The sequence below is a fragment of the Ahaetulla prasina genome, chromosome 11, assembly GCF_028640845.1.
Source record: "Ahaetulla prasina isolate Xishuangbanna chromosome 11, ASM2864084v1, whole genome shotgun sequence".
In the NCBI taxonomy this organism is placed as follows: Eukaryota; Metazoa; Chordata; class Lepidosauria; order Squamata; family Colubridae; genus Ahaetulla; species Ahaetulla prasina.
Window position 1 is genome coordinate 25,489,819 of NC_080549.1, and position 26,204 is coordinate 25,516,022.

The window sequence follows — 26,204 nt, forward strand, 5'->3', positions numbered from 1 at the left end:
CAACAATATTCTATTTGAAATTTTAGCCCATTTTATCATTCTCTCTTTCATTTGTTCATCCTCCGTTTCAAATATCAGTAAGAGTTCATTCATTTTAACAATTACATGTTCGCCATTTATACATAATTCAACTTCAGATTCTTTCTTTTGTTGCTCAATTCCAAATGTCCTGTTATCTACCTTGATTCTTTCTCTGAGCTCTACATACGAAACGCATTGAAAACTAAATCCCTCCAGGAGCCAATTGTTCTTTTGATTTCATCTTATATTTTCTCCATATTTTTGTCTAACAACATGCAGGTTACCGTTTCTCTTTACCTGCTGTTTCTTTCCTATATAATGCTGCTTCTGCTAAAACCCAGAAAATCATTTTTGAGCAGAGTCTAGGTTTATACTATTCCATATTCTCAATATGACTCTTCTTGATATAGTGATTTTTAAAATTTAGATTAACCTTAAGTTTATTCAGGCCATCCACATTAGCTAGCCCTTAAACTGTGTTGCCCATCATGGCTTGGGTTCTGAGCTTGCATTTCTGCTTTCAGTTGAACAGGAATTAATAAAGTACCATACAGCTGGTCAAACACACTTAAGCAGACTTTTCAGTGAAAAAAGCATCTGGCTCCTTTAAGAAGCAAACCAAGAGGGAAAGTATGAAAGGAGAAGCAGCATTCTTGTATTAAACACAGGTAATCAACAGCTTAAGAAATGCGGTGGCTTAGTGGGTAAGACGCTGAGCTTGTTGATCAAAAGGTCGGCAGTTCAGCGATTCGAATCCCTAGTGCTGCCCTGTAACGGGGTGAGCTCCCGTGACTTGTCCCAGCTTCTGCCAACCTAGCAGTTCGAAAGCACATAAAAAATGCAAGTAGAAAAATAGGGACCACCTTTGGTGGGAAGGTAACAGCATTCCGTGCGCCTCTGGCGTTGAGTCATGCCGGCCACATGACCACGGAGACGTCTTCTGACAGCGCTGGCTCTTTGGTTTTGAAACGGAGATGGGCACCATCCCCTAGAGTCGGGAACGACTAGCATGTATGTGCAAGGGAAACCTTTACCTTTAATTAACAGCTTATGGCCCAAGCAGGTGAAAATTTGTTTACCTATTTAGGCTAAAAGTAATCCTTTAAGTCATTATTTGTAACAGAAAGGAATTTTAAAAAATCATCTTTTTTGAGTAAAGGATACACATAAAAGATATGCATTGTTAATAAGGTCTGCCCAAGTAATGACAATATGAAAAGTTAAACACGTTCATGGCTTACCTTCACAGTTTCATAATTCAGCAGAGAGTCAATGGCAGCATTCCCCGCATCGTTATCTGCTTTGTTCATTTCGATCCTAAATTTAGTTCTGCAAGACAAAAGGTTGGCAGAGACAGTTATTCCCATCCAGCTCCACCAGGCAGTCAAATCTCACCAGGGTCTGTCTTACCTCCACTGCGTAAGTCCTATTGTGAATGCCGTGTATGCTCCTAATGTCCCCAAGGTTACGAGTGCAAAATGCGCACCACATTTATAATACTGCAGGGAAGAGAAAAGAAAAAAAAGGGGATTCCAGTCATTTTAGTTAGAACTTCAATGTACAGAAAGCTCTCTGGACAAGACATACATGTAAGAGATAAGAGTAATAACTGTCTACAGGCCAAAGAGAAATGGAGTGGAAAGATTATGGTACAGGAAGTTTAGCTCCCTGACACCATGCGCACTTAGGAGCAGCTCCACAAGGCCACAGACTCTCAGATACAAACGCTCAACTTGTGCTCTTGAGCTACTGAACTTACAGCAGAGAAGGGGAAAGAATCTTTATCTACAAGAAGCGCGTACAGAGAGCTGTTTTCAACCGAAATGAAAGGAAGGAAGGAATGGAATCCAGGAGCTTTGATTCAAGGAAAAGATGGGCAGGTTACCAGATTTGTCAGGAAATAAGCTGTAATGTTTCCAATTAACATAAGATAACCTTTATTGCCACCTTTTTCAAAATACACACACACAAAAATTAATCACAGTCCATTTTGAATACATACTGGTAGTAGGAAAAAAAAGTATTGAGAGTTAGCAATAGCACTTAGGCTTATATACTGCTTTACATTGTTTTACAGCCCTCTCTAAGCGGTTTACAGAGCCACCTCTTGCCCCCAACAATCTGGGTCCTCATTTTAGCAACCTTGGAAGGATGGAAGGCTGAGTCAACCTTGAGCAGGTAACACTCAAACTACTGGCAGTCGGCAGTCAGCAAAATTGGCCTGCAATACTGCATTTTAACTACTGTGTCACCAAGGTTGAACCTATATGGTATAAAGCTATTCCAGAACAGTTTTACCAATAGTTCTTCTTTCACTAAATATCTCCATATCCAATATGGACTGGTGGTCATATAAAAAGCATCACAATTCTGCTTCCTTGTCATAATTCTTAAAGAATCACTCAATCTGGATGGGTCTTTCATTTCCAAAACCCCAACACTTGAGAGCTGAAGCAGCTGCAGCCAAGCAAGGCACTGCCGTAACTCTGCATAAGGCTCCATCATATGATGATCTTTTATGCCCATAGAAGTGACTCCAAGATTTCCAAAGGAACAATTGTTATTCTGTTGAAAGTTTGGGGATAGTCCAACCTGGGATATTTGCATGACCTCAGCTTTGATGAATGAGAGCTTCTGGGCACATTTTACCCTTAGCAGCAAAAACAGGAAACAGACCCAAGACATCCTAAAGCCTCGTTTCTTTTCCTTTAGACCAGTGTTTCTCAACCTTTGCAACTTGAAGATGTGCGGACTTTAACTCCCAGAATTCCTCTGATAGCATAGCTGACTAGGGAATTCTGGGAGTTGAAGTTCACACATCTTCAAGCTGCCAAGGTTAAGAACACAGTTCTAAAATGATACTTATTACTCTGTCATGTGTGAATTCTTGGCATTTGCTGTCTGGAGAAGCAGCTGTGAGAGATTTCACACTTTAAGCTCCAATTAGAATAGGGTTTATTTCCTTTTCTTGGCACAATGCAAACCCCACCCATTTAAATGAAAGATACGGGGCGTTATTAACTCAAAAGCCACCACTGTTTGACTTGGGGGGAAGGGTTTCATATCCTGTCTTTACATTCCTCTTTGAGATTTGGCACAACACTTATGGATCTCCTGCTTGAAGCCTGGCTAATTTAAGGAAGGAGAAGGATTATGCGTATGCTTTTAAACGTCAACCTGGTTCAAATGCTGTGGAATATTGAGAACACCAGATGGAAAGCATGGAATAAGAAAAGAAGCATCTGGGCCATTGTAACCATACTGACAGCTAGCCTTTGCGGCAATAATCTGTGAGCATTGCTCTCTCTTAGCTTATGTGCTGCATTACTGAGAAGTAGAGGCTACCAACAAGGTTTTCTTTTTCAGAGAAGTGGGGAGATATTATCCAGGCAGTCTTCAATTTAGGTCCAAAATTGGGCCAGGAATTTTGGTCGTAAATTGAGGTGATCCTTAAGTGGGTCACCAAATGATTGTAATGCAAGTCAACATGGTCATTAAGTGAACCACATGGAAGTTAAGCAAATGCAGCATTATCCAATGCACATTTTCTTCTGTTTTCTCTGGAAAGGATATTGCAAATCACGGTCATGTGACCATGGGACGCTGCAAATGCTTATAAATGCAAGCCCAGCATCCAAAATGAAGTCATGTGACTGCACGGGGTGTGTGTGACATTTCACAATTGTCAGAGGTGCTTTACAGGGCACAAAGTACCTTTCAGAGGCCGTCATAACGGTCACTAAGCAAGAACTATCTCTACCTGTTAGGATCCTCCTGTCATTGTACAGTAAACACGGAGCATTTTGCAATGTAGGGAAGAAGGCAAAACTCACTGGGGCAAGCAAAGCATTCATCCTCCAAGCACCACAGAGAGCAGCTCCTTCTGTAAAGCTCAGGGCAATGGCTATCAAGGCTTTCCGCAGCGGCTTCTGCGTGCCCAGCTTTGGCCTGAGCTGTTGCCTTGCAAAGCGGCCATGTCAAATGTTTTGCATGAGTCCGATACAAACGGAGCTCAGGTGCATTTAAGTTGTAGAAAATGCCATTCTTAAAATAAATGCAGAAGCAGCTCTACAGCTAAGGAGAGGTTTTCCAACAGACACTGGGTACTTCTCCTGGAATCAAATTAGGTTCTGCTGTCTTTATTCAACCAGTTAGCTTGCTTACCATACCAGCTCCCTGTATCAGCATCACATTCAGATGATGTTTAGTGGATGCTTCTATTTATAGATTAACAGCCATGAACATCCAGTGGGGCCACTCTTTCTATGTCTGTATTTCCTTAAGCGCCAAGCACAATAAAGTACCAAGAGCTGCCTGCCCTCAGGATGCCAAAGCAATAGCACTTAGACTTATATAGCGCTTCATAGTGCTTTACAGTCCTTTCAAAGCGGTTTTATAGAGTCAGCAGATTGCCCCCAATAATCCGGGTCCTCATTTTACTGACCTCAGAAGGATGGAAGGCTGAGTCAATCTCGAGCCAGTCAGGATTGAACTTTTGGCAGTGGGCAGAGTCAGCCTGCAAAGCTGCATTCTAACCACTGCGCCACCAGGGCTCTCAAAGGGGGTGAAAATGAAGCAAAGCAGGGGTGAAATCCACTTATCTTTGCTACCGGTTCAGGAACAGGAGTCCGCGGGCGCCTCTTCTGTGCATGCGCAGAGTGTAAAAACCCAGGATGTAATGACATCCCGGTGGGTGGGCGGAGCCTCCCGCCGCCAGCGGCTACTGGTTCAGCAAACCGGATAGAACCGGGCGGATTTCACCAAAGCAAAGGGCAGATGGGGCCATGTAAGATGGCCGCAACAGCCCTTCTCTGCCTTTCTGACCCCTTCTTTTTCCTCTTTTCTCCAGCAGCGTTCTGGGAAAGGCAAGGACTGGGCCACACCTAGCACCAGGGACATCTGAGAGCCACTAGACATGGAACTCAAACAAACGATTGGTGCCGCAATTGAATGAAAACGACACGTACCAAAATCCCACTCACGAGGGCAACTTCAAACAAGGTGGGGCCCAGATTAAACACCAGGGCACTGAGCACAAAGCTGATGCCGCGGGTGCCTCGATCGATGGCTTTGGACAACGCTCCAGTTTGCCGACTCAGATGGAAGCCCAGGTCCAGCTGATGCAAGTGGAGGAAGACATTTCTGGCTATCCTCCTGATGGAACTCTGGGCCACTTTCCCAAAGACAGCGTTTCTGGCTTCGTTAAACAACGCTGCACCCGCTCGTGAGGTGCCGTCTGGTAAAAGGAGGAGGGGAGAGAAAAAGGCTTTAATTTCTAAATAATTTTACTTTATTCATCCTCAAGAGATTTTAATCCCCCCCCCCAATGTTAACATGTCTGGATGAGAAGTCAAAGGTTATCAGTTAAGTCACTTTTAAACAGATTTCATCTTCAGATATTTGGTTGTTTTTAAAAAAAAAAAAAAAAGAAAACACAAGACAAAAGCAGGCCTGGAGACTAGGCTATTATTCCAGCAGATAATACAACTCAAGCGAATCGCAGTTCTGTTCCTTCTTCATGATAACAAAGTAGGAGAGACTCCAGCGAACAACGTTCACCCCAGATGCTTCCCCGTGAAAGGTCAGGTGCACCAATGTTCCCAAGCCTTCCCGAAGAAAGTCAGCACCTGTCAGCAGATTAAAGCATCACACTTACATCCAATCAGAACAGCTGTTGCCATGGTTGCAACTGTATTGGGTGCATCACTCAGGTTCAGAACATTTCCAGACAGCTGGTTGAGGTTGTCTACTGCATATTTAAACATGAAGGGAACCACTATGTTCATAGCCTAAAAAGCATAAGATATTATGCAAGATCATTATGTATATGGTTATGCAAGACATGCTAAAAATGCTTTATTTATAAAGTATAAGTGTTTTCTCTGAAGAAGCTGAAATGGTGATATTTTGCTACAGTCTACTTACTGGCAGAAAACTACGGCCTTCAGGCACAACAGCGTAAGAGGACAAGGCCTGCCTGCCCAGAGCAGAAGTGACACGTTTTCCCCTTTCCATAAAAAGCAGCCTTCATCTCCACTACCCTTGGTTGAGAAAGTGCTCGTTAAAGTGTTGACATGACTGGGAGACACAAAGGAAAATAACTCTATCCTGCATGGAATGTATTTTTAGAGCCACTGGAAGCTGCTCAAAGCGTTTCAACCCCAAGACTTTGAGGACAGAACTCCATCGCCTTTCTTGACAAGACAGACATTAAGCCAAGATAAACCTGGTATATCAAAAGACACAATGGGGGAAACGTTACCAGGAACCTTGCCAGATAGAAACTGAAATTCATCCCTGAAAATTGGCTGGGGAAGAGGAACATTCCTACACTGGTAGTCCTCAACGTACAACCACAATTGAGCGCAAAATTTATGTTGCTAAGTAAGAAATTTGTTAAGTGAGTTTTGCCCCATTTTATGACTTTTCTCACCATATTTGTTAAGTGAATCAGTGCAGTTGTTAAATCAGTAACCCAGTTGTTAAGTGAATCCGGATTCGCCCCATTGACTTTGCTTGTCAGAAGGTCACCCTGGGACTCCGCAACCGTCATAAATATGAGTCAATTGTCAAACATCTGAATTTTATTCATGTGATCATGGGGATGCTGCGATGATCATAAGTGTAAAAAATGGTCATAGGTCACTTTTTTCAGTGCTGTTGTAACTTCAAACGGTCACTAAGCAAACTGTTGTAAGTCAAGGACTACTTGTAGTTTTACAAAGGATGTGCCCAAGGTAGAAATAAAATTCAACAATTAATTTCAACTTATTCAATTTTGGCATTGCCTGATTCCAGATAACTCTGGGTGGCTCACAACCTAAGAACTGTAAAATAGAGCACATGGATTGAAAAATAAAAGACAAAATGGTTGTCTAGCAAACAATGCACAATGAGTGCAGTTCAAGTGCAAAAATTCAGCCCCACGTGGTCAGTTGAGAGCAACATGATGCACCTAAGGTATTATATCCTGATTTGGATCTGGACCTTTTGCAGGTGAGCTTCTTTGTTCACGTAACTGTACCAACGCCTACCTGCAATTGCACACACAGCTGTGCTGCCTGCTGCTGCTTGTAAAACCTATGTTACATTTAAGAAACTTTTGACCTCTTTACTCTGTGTGTGTGCGTGCTTGGCATGGATCAGGAGGGTAGCTGGGAGGGAGGGAGGCAGGTTTTTCTAGTATGTTTGAAGCCTGGAAGCTGGCAGCAGCTCAGGTCATTATTTCACAGCATTACTCACACGGGAGGTGAAGAATTCTTACCGGTTTCCCATTTATAGGGAAATATATCCCCCCTCTTTCTTCTTCTGGCTACACCTAACTAGTATCAACACACAGCTTGATGAGAAATTATATACATGATTTGGGGGAGGAGGGGTACTGGAACCAGATATCACTTTCAAGATTTGGGTATGTGTTGCTGCATTTCAGAAATGTGGTTCTGGTAGCTCTGAAGATTACCAAATGGATTCCGGATAGTGAACCACCTCTGGGTTGCTCAGTGCTGATATATAGGTAAAACACAACAGCACCACAAGCACACTTCTGATTCATCGCTCCTTTTAAAAGCTGGAGAAAAACCAGCCATTTTCCTCCTTCTTTGCAAAAATCTTTGCAAAAACCAACCAGTGGCCATCAGGTGCTGACCTGCTCAGCAATCGCTTTTTCCCCATGCTAAATTCAGTAAGACAGCCTGATTTACTTTCATTTTGACTTTATTTTTAAGCTACCTGCCTGAAGGCGACATAGGACAGCAGCAGAACTTACAAGTGTAAAAAATAAAAAAAAATAAAAAAAAGCAATGGCAACACTTTAAACTTTTATGTAATATAAAATACATTAAAATCTATTTCACTCAACTGAATACACTCCTAGGAATCCCCACAGGACTAAAACATCAATAGAGGAGCACTTCTCTAATAAAAGCCAGTTGAATCAAGTAACATTTTTAAAGTCAGTGCAGTTATGGCAGTCAACTGCGCAGAAATTGATGGCTAAGTCCTTTCGGTAGATTTACATAGACGTTAAAAAGCACCGAGGGCATGCTCCAACCCTGGGGAGTCGTGAATGCCACAGACCAGCATTATCTTCTGAAATAAGGTTCACATTACACACTAACCCCAAATGAGATTGCTGTAGCCTCTCCCCTACCGTGTGATACAAGACCACCAATTTTGGATTACTACTCAATCATGGCTTACAGCTATGTGCAAAACCAGCCTGAGATTGCCCTTCCCTAGCTAACCCAGATACACAAGCAGAAAGGATACCAAGTTAGAAAGTAATGAATGCTGAAGAGCAACTAAGAGTAATCAACATGAGAACATCCTTCCTATCAGGAGTGGTTCATTTTTCCAGGGCCACCACTAAAAAGGCCCTGAATAACACAACCCCCAATCTAATGTTTAAATAGGATAAGGCTTCATTAAAGAGATACCAAGGTTTTAGGGAAAGACGTCTCTCCTGTTTTGTCCCTCAAGCTGTTCACTGTGATGGGTGCTTTAGGGCTATTAGAAACTTAAATGTTCCACATCACCATTTCATATTGGAGTCTTGCTTTGCCTCTAGGAGTTTACTTGGATTAGAATTACACAACATCCCTGAAGATTTCACACATTTAAAATGTTACAATCACAAATCACAGTCAGTGGGAAAAAAACCCAGAATGTTGGAAAATTCCGACATAAAACTCTAAGGAATTAGAGAATGTGTTCGACAGATGTTAAAGCTTAAAAGAAGCATTTTGTTTTAGAATTTTAATTTCTAACTAGCTTTTCAGATAAGCAGCAAGCGTTGGTCAACTCCCTTCGGTCCAGCTTGCCTGGAAACTCAATTTTAATTCATTCTTCTGTTTTTGGCACGATACCACTCCATCTGTACTACATTGTGGTGACCATCATTTAGAAGCCATAAAACTGGTTTCCCTGCGAGAGCCTACTCAGTAATAATGACACTTACTATAATTTTGCAAAAACAAATCCTGCACTGATGTAGTCCTACCTTTGAAAGTGCTTATATGAAATTTAAAATCAGTCTCTCCCATTCCCAAAGGGTAAAAGTATGAATCTGAATGAGGCACCACAATATTACATCCCATTGTGTTCTCATTTTCCCTCTCCTTCACTGCTCGCTACCTGTCAAAATCAAAAGTGTCACGTTCAGCTTATTTACCTTCCTCCTTCTTTGCAAAACCAACCAGTGGCCATCAGGTGCTGACCTGCTCAGCAATCGCTTTTTCCCCATGCTAAATTCAGTAAGACAGCCTGATTTACTTTCATTTTGACTTTATTTTTAAGCTACCTGCCTGAAGGCGACATAGGACAGCAGCAGAACTTACAAGTGTAAAAATAAAAAAAGCAATGGCAACACTTTAAACTTTTATGTAATATAAAATACATTAAAATCTATTTCACTCAACTGAATACACTCCTAGCAATCCCCACAGGACTAAAACATCAATAGAGGAGCACTTCTCTAATAAAAGCCAGTTGAATCAAGTAACATTTTTAAAGTCAGTGCAGTTATGGCAGTCAACTGCGCAGAAATTGATGGCTAAGTCCTTTCGGTAGATTTACATAGACGTTAAAAAGCACCGAGGGCATGCTCCAACCCTGGGGAGTCGTGAATGCCACAGACCAGCATTATCTTCTGAAATAAGGTTCACATTACACACTAACCCCAAATGAGATTGCTGTAGCCTCTCCCCTACCGTGTGATACAAGACCACCAATTTTGGATTACTACTCAATCATGGCTTACAGCTATGTGCAAAACCAGCCTGAGATTGCCCTTCCCTAGCTAACCCAGATACACAAGCAGAAAGGATACCAAGTTAGAAAGTAATGAATGCTGAAGAGCAACTAAGAGTAATCAACATGAGAACATCCTTCTTATCAGGAGTGGTTCATTTTTTCCAGGGCCACCACTAAAAAGGCCCTGAATAACACAACCCCCAATCTAATGTTTAAATAGGATAAGGCTTCATTAAAGAGATACCAAGGTTTTAGGGAAAGACGTCTCTCCTGTTTTGTCCCTCAAGCTGTTCACTGTGATGGGTGCTTTAGGGCTATTAGAAACTTAAATGTTCCACATCACTATTTCATATTGGAGTCTTGCTTTGCCTCTAGGAGTTTACTTGGATTAGAATTACACAACATCCCTGAAGATTTCACACATTTAAAATGTTACAATCACAAATCACAGTCAGTGGGAAAAAACCCCAGAATGTTGGAAAATTCCGACATAAAACTCTAAGGAATTAGAGAATGTGTTCGACAGATATAAAAGGCAGCCAGAGCTGCTGTTTCTCTTTGTAACAGGCAAATCCACTGATTGACTAGAGCTGAAGTTTGTGACTCACCACCAGCGTCGTGGAAAATAACAAGGGCTCTTGGCAGACGCTGGCTCTTTTGTCGCCAGAGCTGATAGTGCCGGCTAATTAAGCCATCATTCGGACGGAGGCGGAGGAGGACAGAACAGTTTCTTTCAGTTGATGGATGTTCATCTTTGTATCAGTTTTGACGTTATCAAGGCAGCAAGTTCTTTGCTTGCCCCTTCTTCTTGACCCATTAACTACTCCTAGCATCATTGCTTTCTCCAATGAATTTGCACGCAGGAGGTGACCAAAGTAAATCAGACATTTATTTATTTATTTATTTAAATTTTTATACCGCCCTTCTCCCGAAGGACTCAGGGCGGTGTACAGCCAAAAATAAAAACAGCAAGTATACAAAGTTAAAATATCAATTTAAAATACCTATTCAATAGTGGCCGAATTAAAACCGTCAGATTGACCTAACCTAAAATACCCCATATAAAATTACAAAGGATTAAAACTTTAAAATTTGGAATTTAAAAAATCAGTCAGTCCAGTCCCGCTTGAATAAATAAGTGAGTTTTTAATTCCCGGCGAAAGGTCCGATGGTCAGATATCCGAAGGCGGTGGGGGAGGGCGATGTTCCAGGTTCAGAGGGCTTTTCGATCTGTACGGTAAGTGGGAGGGGCAGATATGGCGGGGGGGGGCGTATCGAGAGTTGGGAGCACGTGTTCGATGTCTAAATGCGATCGCGTGCTCCGGCCCCCCAGCCCCCACCCGTTCCTCAGGTGGCCATGATCCTCAGAGCTTGGACCTTCGGCTGATGTTGTGTAATGCCCGGTCCGTGGTTAACAAGGCCCCCCTGATCTGCGATCTTATTCAGGCGGGTCCATGGACCTTATGGGCATTACGGAGACCTAGTTGGGCCCAGAGGGGGTTCCCCTCGTTGAGATGTGTCCTCCAGGTTTCCAAGCATTTCATCAGCCGAGGCCCAAGGTAGGGGTGGGGGTGGCGGTTGTCATTAAGGAAGATCTAGAGCCGAGGAGGCCACTGTTCCTCAGATTGCGGCTGTGAATCCCTCTATGTGCGGTGGGGCCATAGGAGCCAGTTGGGCTTGTTGGTGGCGTACCTGGCTCCTTGCTGCGTGACCACAGCCCTGCCAGAGCTGTTGGAGGTGCTTGCCGCTGTGGCGGTTGAGACCCCAGACTTATAGTTATGGGGATTTCAACCTGCCGTCAGTTGGCTTGTCATCAACGGCAGCTCGGGAGTTTGAGGCTTCCATGACGGCCTTAGACCTGACTCGAGTAAATGATGGCCCCTCGCACATGGGGAGGCACGCTGGACTTGATTTATATCTCTGGTCAGTGGTTAAATGATCTGGTACTAGATGATTTAGTAACAGAACCAGCCTGAGATTGCCCTTCCCTAGCTAACCCAGATACACAAGCAGAAAGGATACCAAGTTAGAAAGTAATGAATGCTGAAGAGCAACTAAGAGTAATCAACATGAGAACATCCTTCCTATCAGGAGTGGTTCATTTTTCCAGGGCCACCACTAAAAGGCCCTGAATAACACAACCCCCAATCTAATGTTTAAATAGGATAAGGCTTCATTAAAGAGATACCAAGGTTTTAGGGAAAGACGTCTCTCCTGTTTTGTCCCTCAAGCTGTTCACTGTGATGGGTGCTTTAGGGCTATTAGAAACTTAAATGTTCCACATCACTATTTCATATTGGAGTCTTGCTTTGCCTCTAGGAGTTTACTTGGATTAGAATTACACAACATCCCTGAAGATTTCACACATTTAAAATGTTACAATCACAAATCACAGTCAGTGGGAAAAAACCCCAGAATGTTGGAAAATTCCGACATAAAACTCTAAGGAATTAGAGAATGTGTTCGACAGATGTTAAAGCTTAAAAGAAGCATTTTGTTTTAGAATTTTAATTTCTAACTAGCTTTTCAGATAAGCAGCAAGCGTTGGTCAACTCCCTTCGGTCCAGCTTGCCTGGAAACTCAATTTTAATTCATTCTTCTGTTTTTGGCACGATACCACTCCATCTGTACTACATTGTGGTGACCATCATTTAGAAGCCATAAAACTGGTTTCCCTGCGAGAGCCTACTCAGTAATAATGACACTTACTATAATGACAATTCTGGAAAGCTCCCTCTCCAGCTATATATATATTTTTAAAAAAACAGACTATACACCATGGTGAGTTTTAAGAGATATATATTTTTCCCCCAAAGTTAAAAGGGTAAAGCCATCCTCTCCATCCCTTTAGGTATTCATCTGAATCTTCAATTAAATTAATTGGCTTTACTATAATTTTGCAAAAAAACAAATCCTCCACTGATGTAGTCCTACCTTTGAAAGTGCTTATATGAAATTTAAAATCAGTCTCTCCCATTCCCAAAGGGTAAAAGTATGAATCTGAATGAGGCACCACAATATTACATCCCATTGTGTTCTCATTTTCCCTCTCCTTCACTGCTCGCTACCTGTCAAAATCAAAAGTGTCACGTTCAGCTTATTTACCTTCCTCCTTGACTGATTAACAACTAAAATGAATTTTTCTAGAAAGCCACTTTAGGAATTCCCAGAAGGTCTCGTGATCATCCATAAAATGCTTTCCAGGGGTTCTAAACTTTTCATGCCTGAAACACTTTGCCCAAAATTTATGGTAAGTATCGAAGACTTTACAAACATTTCAATGACCTACCTGCACTCTTTCTGAGACTCATGTACTACCAGTTGAAAACTATTACTTTAATGGCAAAACACCCCTTGTTTTATAAAAGCAGAAATAGGTTTTAAATTCCCTTCTGCTTTCAAACAGTCTGTAATTGCCAGATAATTTAGAGAACCACTACAAGCTGCAGCTAAATATCTCTTTAGGCAAATAAAATTAGGATGCGTTTCTTTGAAGCCAGGCCATGCTTATACAAGCAAGAATCGATTTTCTAGAAAAGAATCCTTCACTATTCATGGAAGTATAGAAAACTGACCTAACGCTTGGTTCAAAGTTGAAGTTTTTAATTATGCGCCACCATAAAGTTGGTACTGACTTAGTGACAAGAGATTTTCTCCATGAAGGTTAACTTGGTTTTTCAAGTCATCCAACAGTGTATTCATTACAAATGTAACCGAGTCCCTCCCTCCTGATGCTGGTCAGCCTCTTCTTCTCTTACTTCTAGCTTTCCTAGCATGAGAACCTTTTCCAGAGAGCTACAAAGTGGAACATTTTAAGCCTGGTCATGTGAGGCCTCTTGGTTGGTTTGATCATCCATTTCCTTGTTTTCTTGGCTGTCCATGCTGGTATTGATCATTGGCGTTGGTCTTTTCCAATACTAAACATCAGAAGTATTGTCTTCCTAACCTGCTTCTTCAAAATCCAACTTTTGTTTCCATAGACACAGAAAGTATGCCTGCTTCAAGTATTTTGATATACTGTGATACTGTGGCGTCTGAATATCTTCTCCAAGGTCTTCATGAATGTTCTTCCAAGCATTAGTAGCAATTTTAATCATCCAGTCATGTCCAACTCTTAATGACTTTATAGGCAAGTGCTCTCCACACTACCCTGTCAAACATGGCTTGTGTTGTGACTCCAGCCCCCAAACCTGGCCCCATGCCCGGAAGTGATTTGGAGCCGGGCCTCCTGCCAGAAAGTGACTTGGACAGTGAGGGGGAAGGGCCGTCAGGACTTACCTCGGGACCATCGGCTTCCCTGGCTCAGCTCCAGGAGCCAGAAGCAGGCCAGGTGGAGGAGATAACGAGGCCTCCTTCCCCTGACTCTTCCCCCCCCCCAGGCCACGCCTGCAGTCCCAGCTGGCAATCAGGCTTGGTTTCGTAGGCAGGAGAGGAGGGAACAACAGAAGCAAGGGTGGGGCAGGCCTAGGAAGTGCTGAGTCATGGAGCCACAGCCCACAGGATATAAAAGGCAGCCAGAGCTGCTGTTTCTCTTTGTAACAGGCAAATCCACTGATTGACTAGAGCTGAAGTTTGTGACTCACCACCAGCGTCGTGGAAAATAACAAGGGCTCTTGGCAGACGCTGGCTCTTTTGTCGCCAGAGCTGATAGTGCCGGCTAATTAAGCCATCATTCGGACGGAGGCGGAGGAGGACAGAACAGTTTCTTTCAGTTGATGGATGTTCATCTTTGTATCAGTTTTGACGTTATCAAGGCAGCAAGTTCTTTGCTTGCCCCTTCTTCTTGACCCATTAACCACTCCTAGCATCATTGCTTTCTCCAATGAATTTGCACGCAGGAGGTGACACGAGGCTGGCTCCAGTGGATTATCAATGCTTCTTTGTTGGATGGAGTTTTCCCCGCCGCCTTGAAAGAGGCGGTGGTGAGACCCCTCCTTAAGAAGCCTTCTCTGGACCCAGCTATTTTAAGTAACTATCGTCCGATCTCAATCTTCGCTTTGTTGCGAAGGTTGTAGAAAGTGCTGTGGCTCGACAGCTACCCCAGTACCTGGATGAAGATGTCTATCTGGACCCGTTCCAGTCCGGTTTCCGACCGGATACAGCACAGAGGCGGCTTTGGTCGCATTGGTGGATGATCTCTGGAGGGCCAGGGACAGGGGTTATTCCTCTGCTCTGGTCCTGTTAGACCTCTCAGCGGCTTTTGATACCATCGACCATGGTATCCTGCTGCGCCGGTTGGAGGGATTGGGAGTGGGAGGCACCGTATATCGGTGGTTCTCCTCCTATCTCTCCGACGATGCATGAGCGTGTTGACGGGGGCAGAGGTGGGCCGCGAGGGGCCTCACTTGTGGGGTCCGCGATCGATCCTCTCGCCCTGCTGTTCAACATCTATGAAACCGCTGGGTGAGATCATCAGTGGCTTTGGGGTGAGATACCAGCAGTCGCTGGCGACACCCAGCTGTACTTTTCCACGGGCCACCCCAATGAAGCTGTTGAAGTGCTGTCCCGGTGTTTGGAGGCCGTACGGGTCTGGATGGGGAGAAACAGGCTCAAGCTTAATCCCTCCAAGGAGTGGCTGTGGATGCGGCATCCCGATTCAGCCAGCTGCAACCCGCTGGCTGTTGAAGCAGTTATTGGCCCCAAAGGATAGGGTGCGCAACTTGGGTGTCCTCCTGGATGATCGGCTGTCGTTTGAAGATCATTTGGCCGTCTCAGGAGGGCCTTCCTGGGTTCGCCTGGTTGGCAGTTCGCCCCTTCCTTGATCGGGATGCCTTATGCACGGTCACTCAGCGCTCGTTACCTCTCGCTTGGATTATTGTAATGCTCTCTACATGGGGCTCCCCTTGAAGTGCGTCCGGAGGCTTCAGTTAGTCAGAGCGCGGCAGCGGGTGATAGAGGAGCTGCGCAGCTCCCATGTAACACCTCTCCTGCGCAGGCTGCACTGGCTACCTGTGGCCTCTCGGGTGCACTAAGGTGTTAGTCACGACCTTTAAGGCGCTCCATGGCTTAGGACCTGGGTACTTACGGGACCGCCTACTGCTACCACATGCCTCCCACCGACCCGTGCGGCTCTCACAGAGGGACTCCTCAAGTGCCGTCCGCCAAACAATGTCGGCTGGCGGCCCCAGAGGGCGCCTTCTCTGTGGGGGCTCCCACTCTGGAGCGAACTCCCCGGGCTTCGCCAGATATCTGACCTTCGGACATTCCGTCGCGAACTGAAAACATATCTCTTTATTCGCGCGGGGCTGGCTTGAATGGAATTTTAAACTCAATTTTAATGGGGTTTTTGGTTTTATGGTAAATTTCTTAAATTTTTCAGGCTCATTTAATAAGTTTTTTAATTGATATTTAACTTTGTATATTGTATATTGTTCTTTGTTGGTTTTATTCTGCCTGTACACCGCCCTGAGTCCTTCGGGAGAAGGGCGGTATAAAAATCAAATAAATAAAAAAAAAAAATATTTGGCGCAAACCGGGGGGAAGGTCGTTCCAGAGCGTAGGTGCTCCAACAGAGAAGGCCCTCCCCCTGGGGGCCGCCAGCCGGCATTGCTTGGCGGGCGGCACCCTGAGGAGACCCTCTCTGTGAGAGCGTACGGGTCGATGGGAGGCATAAGGTAACAGCAGGCAGTCCCGTAAGTACCCGGGCCCTAAGCCATGGAGCGCTTTGAAGGTGGTAACCAAAACCTTGAAGCGCACCCGAAAGACCACAGGTAGCCAGTGCAGACTGCGCAGGAGCGGTGTTACCCGGGAGCAACGAGGAGCTCCCTCGATCACCCGCGCAGCTGCATTCTGGACTAACTGGAGTCTCCGAGTGCACTTCAGGGGTAGCCCCATGTAGAGAGCATTGCAATAATCCAGGCGGGAAGTGACGAGAGCATGAGTGACCGTGCATAAGGCATCCCGGTCCAGAAAGGGACGCAACTGGCGGACCAGGCGAACCTGGTAAAAGGCTCTCCTGGAGACGGCCGCTAAATGATCTTCAAACCTGTTCACCGCCCTGAGTCTTTCGGGAGAAGGGCGGTATACAAATTAAAATATTATTATTATTATTATTATTATTATTATTATTATTATTATTATTATTATTATTATTATTATTATTAAACGACAGCCATCCATCCAGGAGAACACCCAAGTTGCGTACCCTCTCTGTTGGGGCCAGTGACTCGCCCCCGACAGACAGCAGCGGTTGCAGCTGACTGTACCGGGGTGCCGGCATCCACAGCCACTCCGTCTTGGATGGATTGAGTCTGAGTCTGTTTCTCCCCATCCAGACCCGTACGGCCTCCAGGCAACGAGACAGCAGTTCAACAGCTTCGTTGGGGTGGCCCGGGGTGGAAAAGTACAGCTGAGTGTCATCAGCGTACAGCTGATAACTCACCCCGAAGCCACTGATGACCTCACAAAACGACATAGTCTTGTAAATTTGGCTTCTAATGATGTTTCTAGTTTTATACGATTCAGCACCTCTCTGATAGTTGCTCTGGCTGCCCATGGTATATGCAATACTTTGAGCCAGCATCACAGTTCAAAGGCATCAATTTTTTGTTCAGCTCTTCTTAAGTGTCCAACTCTCACATCCATACATCATTACAGGGAAGACTATTGTTCTAACTAGCCTGTTTTTTGTATTTGTATCAGTATCTTTGCTTCTCCAGATCTTATTCATGTTTGCAGGGCGGCTTAAGTTTATCCTGCGTTTGATTTCAAGTGTAGATCTGCTATTATGAACGATTTTTGATCCAAGGAAGATAAATTCTCAATCTAATTCAATTTCTACCTTGTTGATTTTAAACATTTCATGTCCACCTGCAGCTGATATTGTTCCAAGTGCTAGTCTGTGGCTTATTTCTTAACTACCCCTTTCTGTACGGTTGATGTTGATCCTAAAAGGCAGATGTTACCAACCACTTCAATATATTCAATATCAATTCTGAGATATTGTTGTTATACCTGCTGTCATTTGCTTGGTCTCCTTTTAGTTCCATTTTTTCACTGTGTTCCTTCACTTTTATTCCTAGAGGTAGCAGATCGTCTGCATTCTTGGCTATCAGAGAAGTGTCACCAGCATTGAGCAGGTTATTGATGTTTCTGCCTCTAATTTTAAAACATTTCAGCTTTCCTTATGTCTGCAGCATTTGAGTAAGTAAATAAATAAGGGAAGAACATACAGTCTTATCTCACTCTTTTGTCAACCTGGAGCCATTCCATTTTTATCACATTCTGCCTGTACTCTGGCTTTCTGATCTGTATATCTAATATTTCCAACTTTGGCATTCCGGTCTCCACTCACAAGCAGCTCATCTCAAGTTGGCTGTTTTGTCACTTTCAAATTGATCAAAAAATTCATCATTTTCCTCTTCTGCACCGGTGATTGCAGCATAAACTGAATATGAATGATTGTCATATTAAAGGGATATCCATGAAGTCTAATACTATCTGGTTATTGATTGCATTGTATTAGAATATTGTTCTTACTGTAACCTTCTTAATTATGAAAACAAGATTATTCCTTCTTTGTGTCTCATGCCCCAACAGTGTGACCTTCTGGCTGAAAGTATATCTCAATTTGCTGATGCCTAATATGTCAATCTGTAGTAGTTTCATTCCATCTTTCACTGTGTTCTCCATACTTCTTCGTTCCATCTTCCATCTTATCCAGATGACAATGAAGATTCTTATAAGGACAAGGTGAAGGCTCTGGTGGGCTGGTGCAATAAAAATAACTTGGTTTTGAATGTTATCAAAACAAAGGAGATCATTGTAGATTTTAAAAAGAGCCGGCATAGTCATACTCCACTTTGTCTCAAGGCTGCAGCTGTGGAGGTGGTCAATAGTATTAAGTATCTGGGGGTGCAGATAACTAACAATCTGAAGTGGTCTCTCCACACGTCATCCTTAGCGAAGTGTGCTAAGCAGCATCTGCGTTTCCTGCATCAGATGAGGAGAGCTCATCTTTCTCCTTCTGTCCTGGACACTTTTTACAGAGGCCCCATTGACAGCATTTTAACAAACTGCATCAATGTTTGGTTGGTGGCAGCAGTGCCTCAGATAGAAAGTCCCTAAAGAGAGTGGCGAGGATAGCAGAGAAGATTATAGGAAGCTCGCTTCCCATTATTCAGGATGCTGCTTATAAGCACTATGTGCCTAGAGCTTGAAGCATTGTTAGAGACCCCACACACCCAGTTTACAGTCTGTTTCTGTTGCTCCACTCGATGTTCTGTCCCCCTCCCCACTTCACAGAGAAGACGCAGAGACGCGTGTCCCACAGTCCTTTATATCTGCAACAGACCTGATTTTCAGTAGTGAAGGAAAGACTTGGCAGCTACAGTGCAAAGGCCTGCCAAGTTCCGAGTTCTTTATCTCTTACGGAGACAGAAGCCCATGTGTCCAAGATCTGTTGCCAAGAGCTCACAGAAAGAAAGCCTTTGCACAGTCCAGGCCTTTAACTCCCAAACGACCGATCTGCAGTTTGCACTTGGGTAGCTTTTTGTCCGTCACAAGGGCCAGATGGCAACTCCACCCGCTTTTATCCCCTGTGGGGTGTGGCTCAGTGACTCAGCAATCTCTGGGCCTGCCAGACCTCTTCCTTTGCTGCACACGCTTATCTTTTCGTCGCTGCCTCAGGTCAATCCAAGACTGATCTTCCGTAGCTATAATCTGAGGTGCTGCCAGGGAGGAGGAGGGTCCGGGGGAGGGAGGCCTTGTCAGCTCCTCCTCCTGGCCTGCAGCTGGAACCTGGGGCGGTGCCAGAGAGGAGGGTTCTGGAGAGGAAGGCCTTGTCGGCTCCTCCCCATCCCTCTCAGAGTCATTCTCCTCCATGAGGACAGGCTCGGGGGCCGGAGTCACAACACTCTGGGAGGAGTTTTTAAAGTATTTCTAGCAGGACTACCAGATTCTGTAACAGTTTTGTTCCTTATGCCATCCGTCTTGTAAACTCGTAGGATTCTTTTTCCCCCATTATGTATATGTATACATCTGAACTAGACTGTAATGTTTATCTGTGTCATATATGTGTGCATATGTGGGTATATGCATAATATTTATCTTTTGAGAGCTGAATGCTACAAAATTTCATTTTAATGTATGGCGATTTGTACATTTAAAATGACAATAAAGTTTCTATTCTACTCTACTCTACTCTACTCTACTCTTCTATCTTTGCAGCTTTGGGTTTTCTTTTCCTGTATGGCAACTTGGGCAACAAGATCTCCCAAAGACTTTAACCATGCCATAAACACAATTAGTACTCTATATTGAGGGGTAAGCAAACTAAATGATGATAAAAGTAGTTATATGTATATATAATAAGAGAATTGGAAGGGATCTTGGAAGTCTTCTAGTCCAACCCGCTGCTCAAGCAGGTTCAAAATGGTAGAATATACCATTTTTGATAAATGATTGTCCAGTCTGTTTTTGAAAGGCTGCAATAATAGAGGACACCCCCCCCCAACTTCTGAAGGCAAGCCATTCAATTGGTTGACTGCTCTCACCGTTAGGAAATTTCTCCTTAGTTCTTCTAGGTTGCTTCTCTCCTTGGTTAATTTCCATTCATCATTTCTCATCTTGTCTTTTGGTGATTTGGAAAATAGCTTGCCTTAGGAGCCCCTTATTAATTATTCTAATTAATGGATATAAGAGGAAGCCAGTATTCCCCATTTAACCTTACTCTGACTGGATGGTAAAATATGGGGAAGTGTTATTTTGATAAATTTGTCCTGGCAGGAAACACAATTTTTAGTTTGCACTGGAGCTCTGCAAAGGAGGAGCTTTGTGCCTGGAACAGAAGCAGCTGATTCTTTTGCTTCTACTCTTTTTAGATTATATCAACATCTCCTAAGTATTCACTGCTGAACAAGAACTATTTTAGTGAGCACTTGGAATGCAATGATGGTTAAATATTATGATGTATTGCTTTAAAAAACACGTGTATCTCCAAGCATTTGTGAAACATAAATATCAACGTGGCACCTACATTAGTTATAATGCTACAAAGCTGCTCTATTTATACCCAATATCTTTTTGATCCTTTTTATATTTATATAGAAATGGTGGGATTTTTAAGGATATCTCCTTCCTTTTCAATCTGACATGCTACACGTATACTTTATTTTCTAACTCCCACCTTCTGTTTTTATATGTTGTTATCAATTTAGCCTCCATAGAGACCCAAGGATTTCAAAGCCTCTCTTTCTGGCAGATAATTTCTCATGGGAGAGACAGCAGTTCACAATCCCACCAAGAGAACAGGAGCAGGGTTTCCATTCCAGATCCAGTAATGAGACGAGACAGCCCGGTGCTTTTGGAAGGGAAGGCAGACACGGATCCAATATGGGCACCCAGAGCAAGAGCTCGGCTGCCTCAGCACAACATGGTGCCGGGAAGAACTAGCAAGATGAGCAGAGTTTTCTGTGGTGTTATGCCTGGAGGGGCATCTCGGTCCTACCAGCAGCTGTGTGAGAAGCAAGCTGAAGATGTTTCATTAAAAGTCCTCCCTTAAGGGCCTGTATGGCTGACTCCGGCTAAATGAGTTTAGATATTGCCTTGACATATCCCTTGCTGATTAGGTAGATAAGACATCCTCGTGAGGAGAGCGTTGTCATCCATTTTAAAGTTCCCCTGGCACTCGCATGGCGCACTTTACATTTCCAGCCAGTTCCCCTCCCAGATACAGAAAATTAACAGAGAAAGACATCCCTGACTCATAAATAATGGATGCTAGGCCCATGAGCAAAAGGCCAAAATGATGGCAACTGTGACAGGAGGTGACAGCAGCTCTTATCAAATTCCTGAATTTAATCCAGCTATTATGGGGAGATGGATGGATAATATCTATATATATCTCCTCACCACCTAGCTGGCTAGGGAGCATAGTGGTTAAAGCACCATCTCTGATGATGGAGATCAAGGTTTAAATCCCAGCTGAAATCTAGTCGGGGTCCTTGGCAAAGACCCTCTAAAGGGTCCAATTTCTACTCCCAACGGCAATGCAGGAACAGACTAACAGCAGAGCCACCCACAGTAGAAACTGAACACTACTAACAGACACCTAACAGTGATGCAAAGATGCAGCAGGACCTGAGATAATAGCCACCAAGTTATGGGACCATATGGCCACTACATGAGCACAGCTCAGAAGGGCACGGGGAACACCAGGGGCTCAAAACAGCAGTTGCTCATAGATAGAGAAGTTGCCCAAGACTCAAAGTCTAGAAGGCCAATCTGAGCACAGCCTGCATTGATTTCTGGAAAGTTTACAATCTAGTGCCGTACACATTGATCTATGAATGCCTGGCACTGGAAAAAGTCAACAGGGCACTAAGAACCTTCCTCAAGAACTCAACGGAACTGTGGAAGACAATACTGGAATACTCTACACTACTAACCAGAGCATATAAAACATTTGCTAGACCTATTCTTGAATACAGCTCAACTGTCTGGAACCCACACCACATTTCTGACATCAATACAATTGAACGTGTCCAGAAATATTTTACAAGAAAAGTTCTCCGCTCCTCTGAAAACAACAAAATACCTTATACTACCAGACTTGAAATCCTGGGATTAGAAAATTTAGAACTCCGCCAACTCCGACAAGACCTGTGTTTAACACACAGAATCATCTATTGCAATGTCCTTCCTGTAGTCTACTTCAGCTTCAATCGCAATAATACAAGAGCAAACAACAGATTTAAACTTAATGTTAACCGCTTCAATCTTGATTGCAGAAAATATGACTTCTGTAACAGAGTTGTTAACGCTTGGAATTCACTATCTGACTCTGTGGTCTCTTCTCAAAATCCCAAAAACTTCAACCAAAAACTGTCTACTGTTTACCTCACCCCATTCCTAAGAGGACTATAAGGGGCGTGCATAAGCGCACAAAAGCGCCTACCGTTCCTGTTCTATTGTTTCCTTTCATTAGAATAGAATAGAATAGAATTTTTTATTGGCCAAGTGTGATTGGACACACAAGGAATTTGTCTTGGTGCATATGCTCTCAGTGTACATAAAAGAAAAGATACGTTCATCAAGGTACAACATTTACAACACAATTGATGGTCAATATATCAATATAAATCATAAGGATTGCCAGCAATAAAGTTACAGTCATACAGTCATAAGTGGAAAGAGATGGGTGATGGGAACGATGAGAAGATTAGTAGTAATGCAGATTTAATAAATAGTTTGACAGTGTTGATGGAATTATTTGTTTAGCAGAGTGATGGCCTTCAGGAAAATTAATATAGTTATTGCATACTTTTGCTTATATATATGCTTATATGATGTGTTGTTGTTTTATGTTGATGCTTGTGTATACTGTTGTGACAAAAAAAAAGTCAACGCAAGACAGCTCACACAAGTGACCATCAAATGTGGCATGCACCAAAAAGATGCACTGTCCCTACTGCTTGATCCCCCTCATCCAGATAATCAAAGGACAGGATATGGATATAATTAAAAAATGGAACTCCATCTATGTGAATGACATTAGGATGTAAACAAAGAGTGAATGAGACATCGACTTGCTACTCCACCAGTCCTGATTGGGTAACCAGAGCTCTATGGTGAGGACATTAGGATGTCATTCAGACTAGAAAAGTATCTGGAGAAGTGTGACCTGATAATAAAAGAGGGAGAATAATCAGATTGAAGGGCTGGAACTACCAGCAGATCATATAGCAAACATACAGACCAGTTACAACTACCTTGGTACTCCACTATCACATGGGAGCCATGATGAAGAGGCAAAGAAGACAGCAACATCCAAGTACAACCAACAGATCAGACAGGTTCTGGAGAGCCAGCTCAATGGGAAGAACGAGATCCACACTATCAACATGTATATTCTGCCAGTCATCAGATGCCCTTCTGCTACAGTGAGCTGGTCGAAGGAGAATGTGGAAACTGCCAATGTGAAGTCCCTCTAGTATAATACCCAGACACTGTACACCAGCCAGAAAGAGGGTGGGCAAAGTGTCATGGATGAAACCCACAGCATCCAGAAGTACATCAGCAAGGCAGCACCCAAAGCTGAGTTTCCAAGAGAATGACTGAGGCAGCAGCAGATATGGGAAGAAGATTGAGCAAAGGAAGCGTTATGGCAAGGCAAGACAAGACCCTGTGTGGGATGTAACATCAACAGGCAGTTAAGGTGGAAGACATTGGAAATTCCTACCAGTGCTGGAAAGAGCTGGATGAAAAGACAGCACTTAAGCTCCAGATCCCTTAGCAGCACAATAACACCACATCCATTGGAGTGGGGGTCTGTCACACTAGACAGGATCCAAGGTGCAGATTATGCCACAGACACAGTCCAACGTATAGTGACAAGGCATAAGATGCAGGTAGGAACAGCATAAACTGAATGGCACAACCAAGTAGCTGCCATTGTGTACATGAACATTGGCACAGTGTACAGTCTAGACCTTCCTAAGTCCAGATGGGAGATCCCCCAGAACGTCATGGAGTATAAAAAAAATAAGTTCCTGTGCAATTTACAGATCCAGACAGCCGACCAACTAGACATTGAGGTAGTAGATAAGGTGGTGGTGATAGATGTAGTAGTGCCAAGTGATAGCAGCGTGAAGTATGAGAAACTGGAGTATGAGAAACTGGAGAAGCACCAGGGCTTGAAGGAGGAACTGGAGGGGATATGAAAAGGCCAAAATGTTCCCAGTGGTGGTAGGAGCACTTGGGGCTGTGACTCCCATGCTAGAACAGAGGCTCCAACAGTTCCTGGGAACCAGAATGGGGCAACACACCACAGCCAACTTGCTGTAGCCAACTCACCCCGGGACAACTTGCTGTGAGTCAATTTAACAATTCAATTTAATTTAATTACTTAAAATAGACTAAAAATTATTTTAAATTTTGTCATTCTGTCCCTCCTCTTTCATCCTTTCTTTAATGATTCTATTCCACCATTTCTTTGATCTTAGTGTAGCTCTTGTCCCGTGGTGAGTTGACTGTGGCAAGTTAGCTGCGGTGAATTGTCATAGGAACATCAGAGCTCTCCTTCCAGAAGAGTGTAGTGCCAGGCACACGAAGTGCAAACCCTCTGTGCAAACCCTCAAACTCCCAGGCGTCTGGTAGAGAGGATCCAAGATTGAGTAAGACACAAGACCTCCATAAGGGTAAGAATTTTTTTTCTCCCTACCCTTCTAGCTGAAATAAAGGACTTAAGCATATTGGACACCAATGTCATCTTTGTTTAATTCCAAGTGCTTTAGACTTAAATATATTACAGGCGCAGTTGTCAGCATTCTCAAGAGTGGGAAAACGTTTAAGAATTAAGCAATCTGGGGACTGGCCTTCTCTAACTGTGTTTTGAAATTTCTACTTTAACCCTTAGACTAAGATGGTCTACAACTAATCAGAACTGTAGTCCAGAATGTTGAAGGTCACTAGACTTGGGAGAAGAGTGCCATATATCTAAAAAAACAAACAAACCTGGCACTCCCTTCTCAAGTATTTTTCATGACTGCAATCTTGGGGCATAGGCTGGGCATAGTGGCTATCTAGATGCCTCTGGGGTGCTCTCAAATCAGAGACAGCTTCAATTAATTAATTAACTGAATACCTGCAACCGCTACTTGAAGATGTGCTGATTGCTGGCTGGTTTTTTGAGAATTATAGTGCAAAACAGCATCAGTATTTGCCCTTTGAGCTCAGCCATAGTTAACACTGAAAAACTCGCTCTCGTTTTCTGCACTGGGCATATCATACTAAACCGTAGCCTAACTATACATTGGTAAAACATTCCAGGCTAAGAAGTTATACTGCAGGTTAATTTATTATTCCAAGTGCCATGTGAACCTAGCTACTGCTCCAATTTATGGTAATTACACATTATTCTTTGGTTATACAAAACCCACAACTGCTGAAGCTGCGTTTCTCCGGTGAGGTTATATTTTTTCTTGTTCAAAATGAGAGCTGGCATTTGAGGGCACACTTTTATTTTATTAAAAGATTTAATGGAGAATACCAAAATCCCCTCTTCCAATGAAGCAGCTTTCCATCTCTTCCCAGTTCTAAGACAAGACAGCATTTTCTGATCTCAGCTGCACTCACCTGGCCAAGGCAGCTGCTCTTGCAGGAAATTGAAAATAAAAAAAAATAGTTGTAAGCACATAGGTGCTGGAATATACAATGCTTCCATTTTTAAAAAGTTAGTACTTGTCAAGGCACTCCCTGTGTAATTCAACGTAAAAGCTGAAGTTGACAAGGGATTTCCACAACAGTAACTGTAGAGGCAGAGAGCTTGATAAAGGCAACACAGAGGGATGGTGAGCTGGGTGTGATTACATGTCTGCAGATCAACTCCCAGATGATGCAAGCAGCACCTGATCAACCCAGGCATGAACGCTCTCCACTGCTGTGATGGAAGTTCACACAATGGCTACCTTGTGATTCAAGTAGTTTTTATA

The 26,204-nt window shown here is 43.4% G+C and overlaps 1 protein-coding gene across 5 annotated transcripts in view; it reads right to left on the minus strand.

Moving 5' to 3' along the window:
- ABCB7 (ATP binding cassette subfamily B member 7) overlaps positions 1 to 26,204 on the minus strand; it is a 166,325-nt gene that overhangs the window by 41,715 nt on the left and 98,406 nt on the right. For all 5 annotated transcript variants that reach the window (XM_058196857.1, XM_058196859.1, XM_058196856.1 and 2 more), the window contains 4 exons: positions 5,678 to 5,810; positions 4,989 to 5,257; positions 1,432 to 1,520; positions 1,263 to 1,350 (listed from right to left, as the gene is read on the minus strand). In XM_058196857.1, the coding sequence (XP_058052840.1) occupies positions 1,263 to 1,350; positions 1,432 to 1,520; positions 4,989 to 5,257; positions 5,678 to 5,810 (579 nt within the window). The remainder of the gene's footprint in view (positions 1 to 1,262; positions 1,351 to 1,431; positions 1,521 to 4,988; positions 5,258 to 5,677; positions 5,811 to 26,204) is intronic.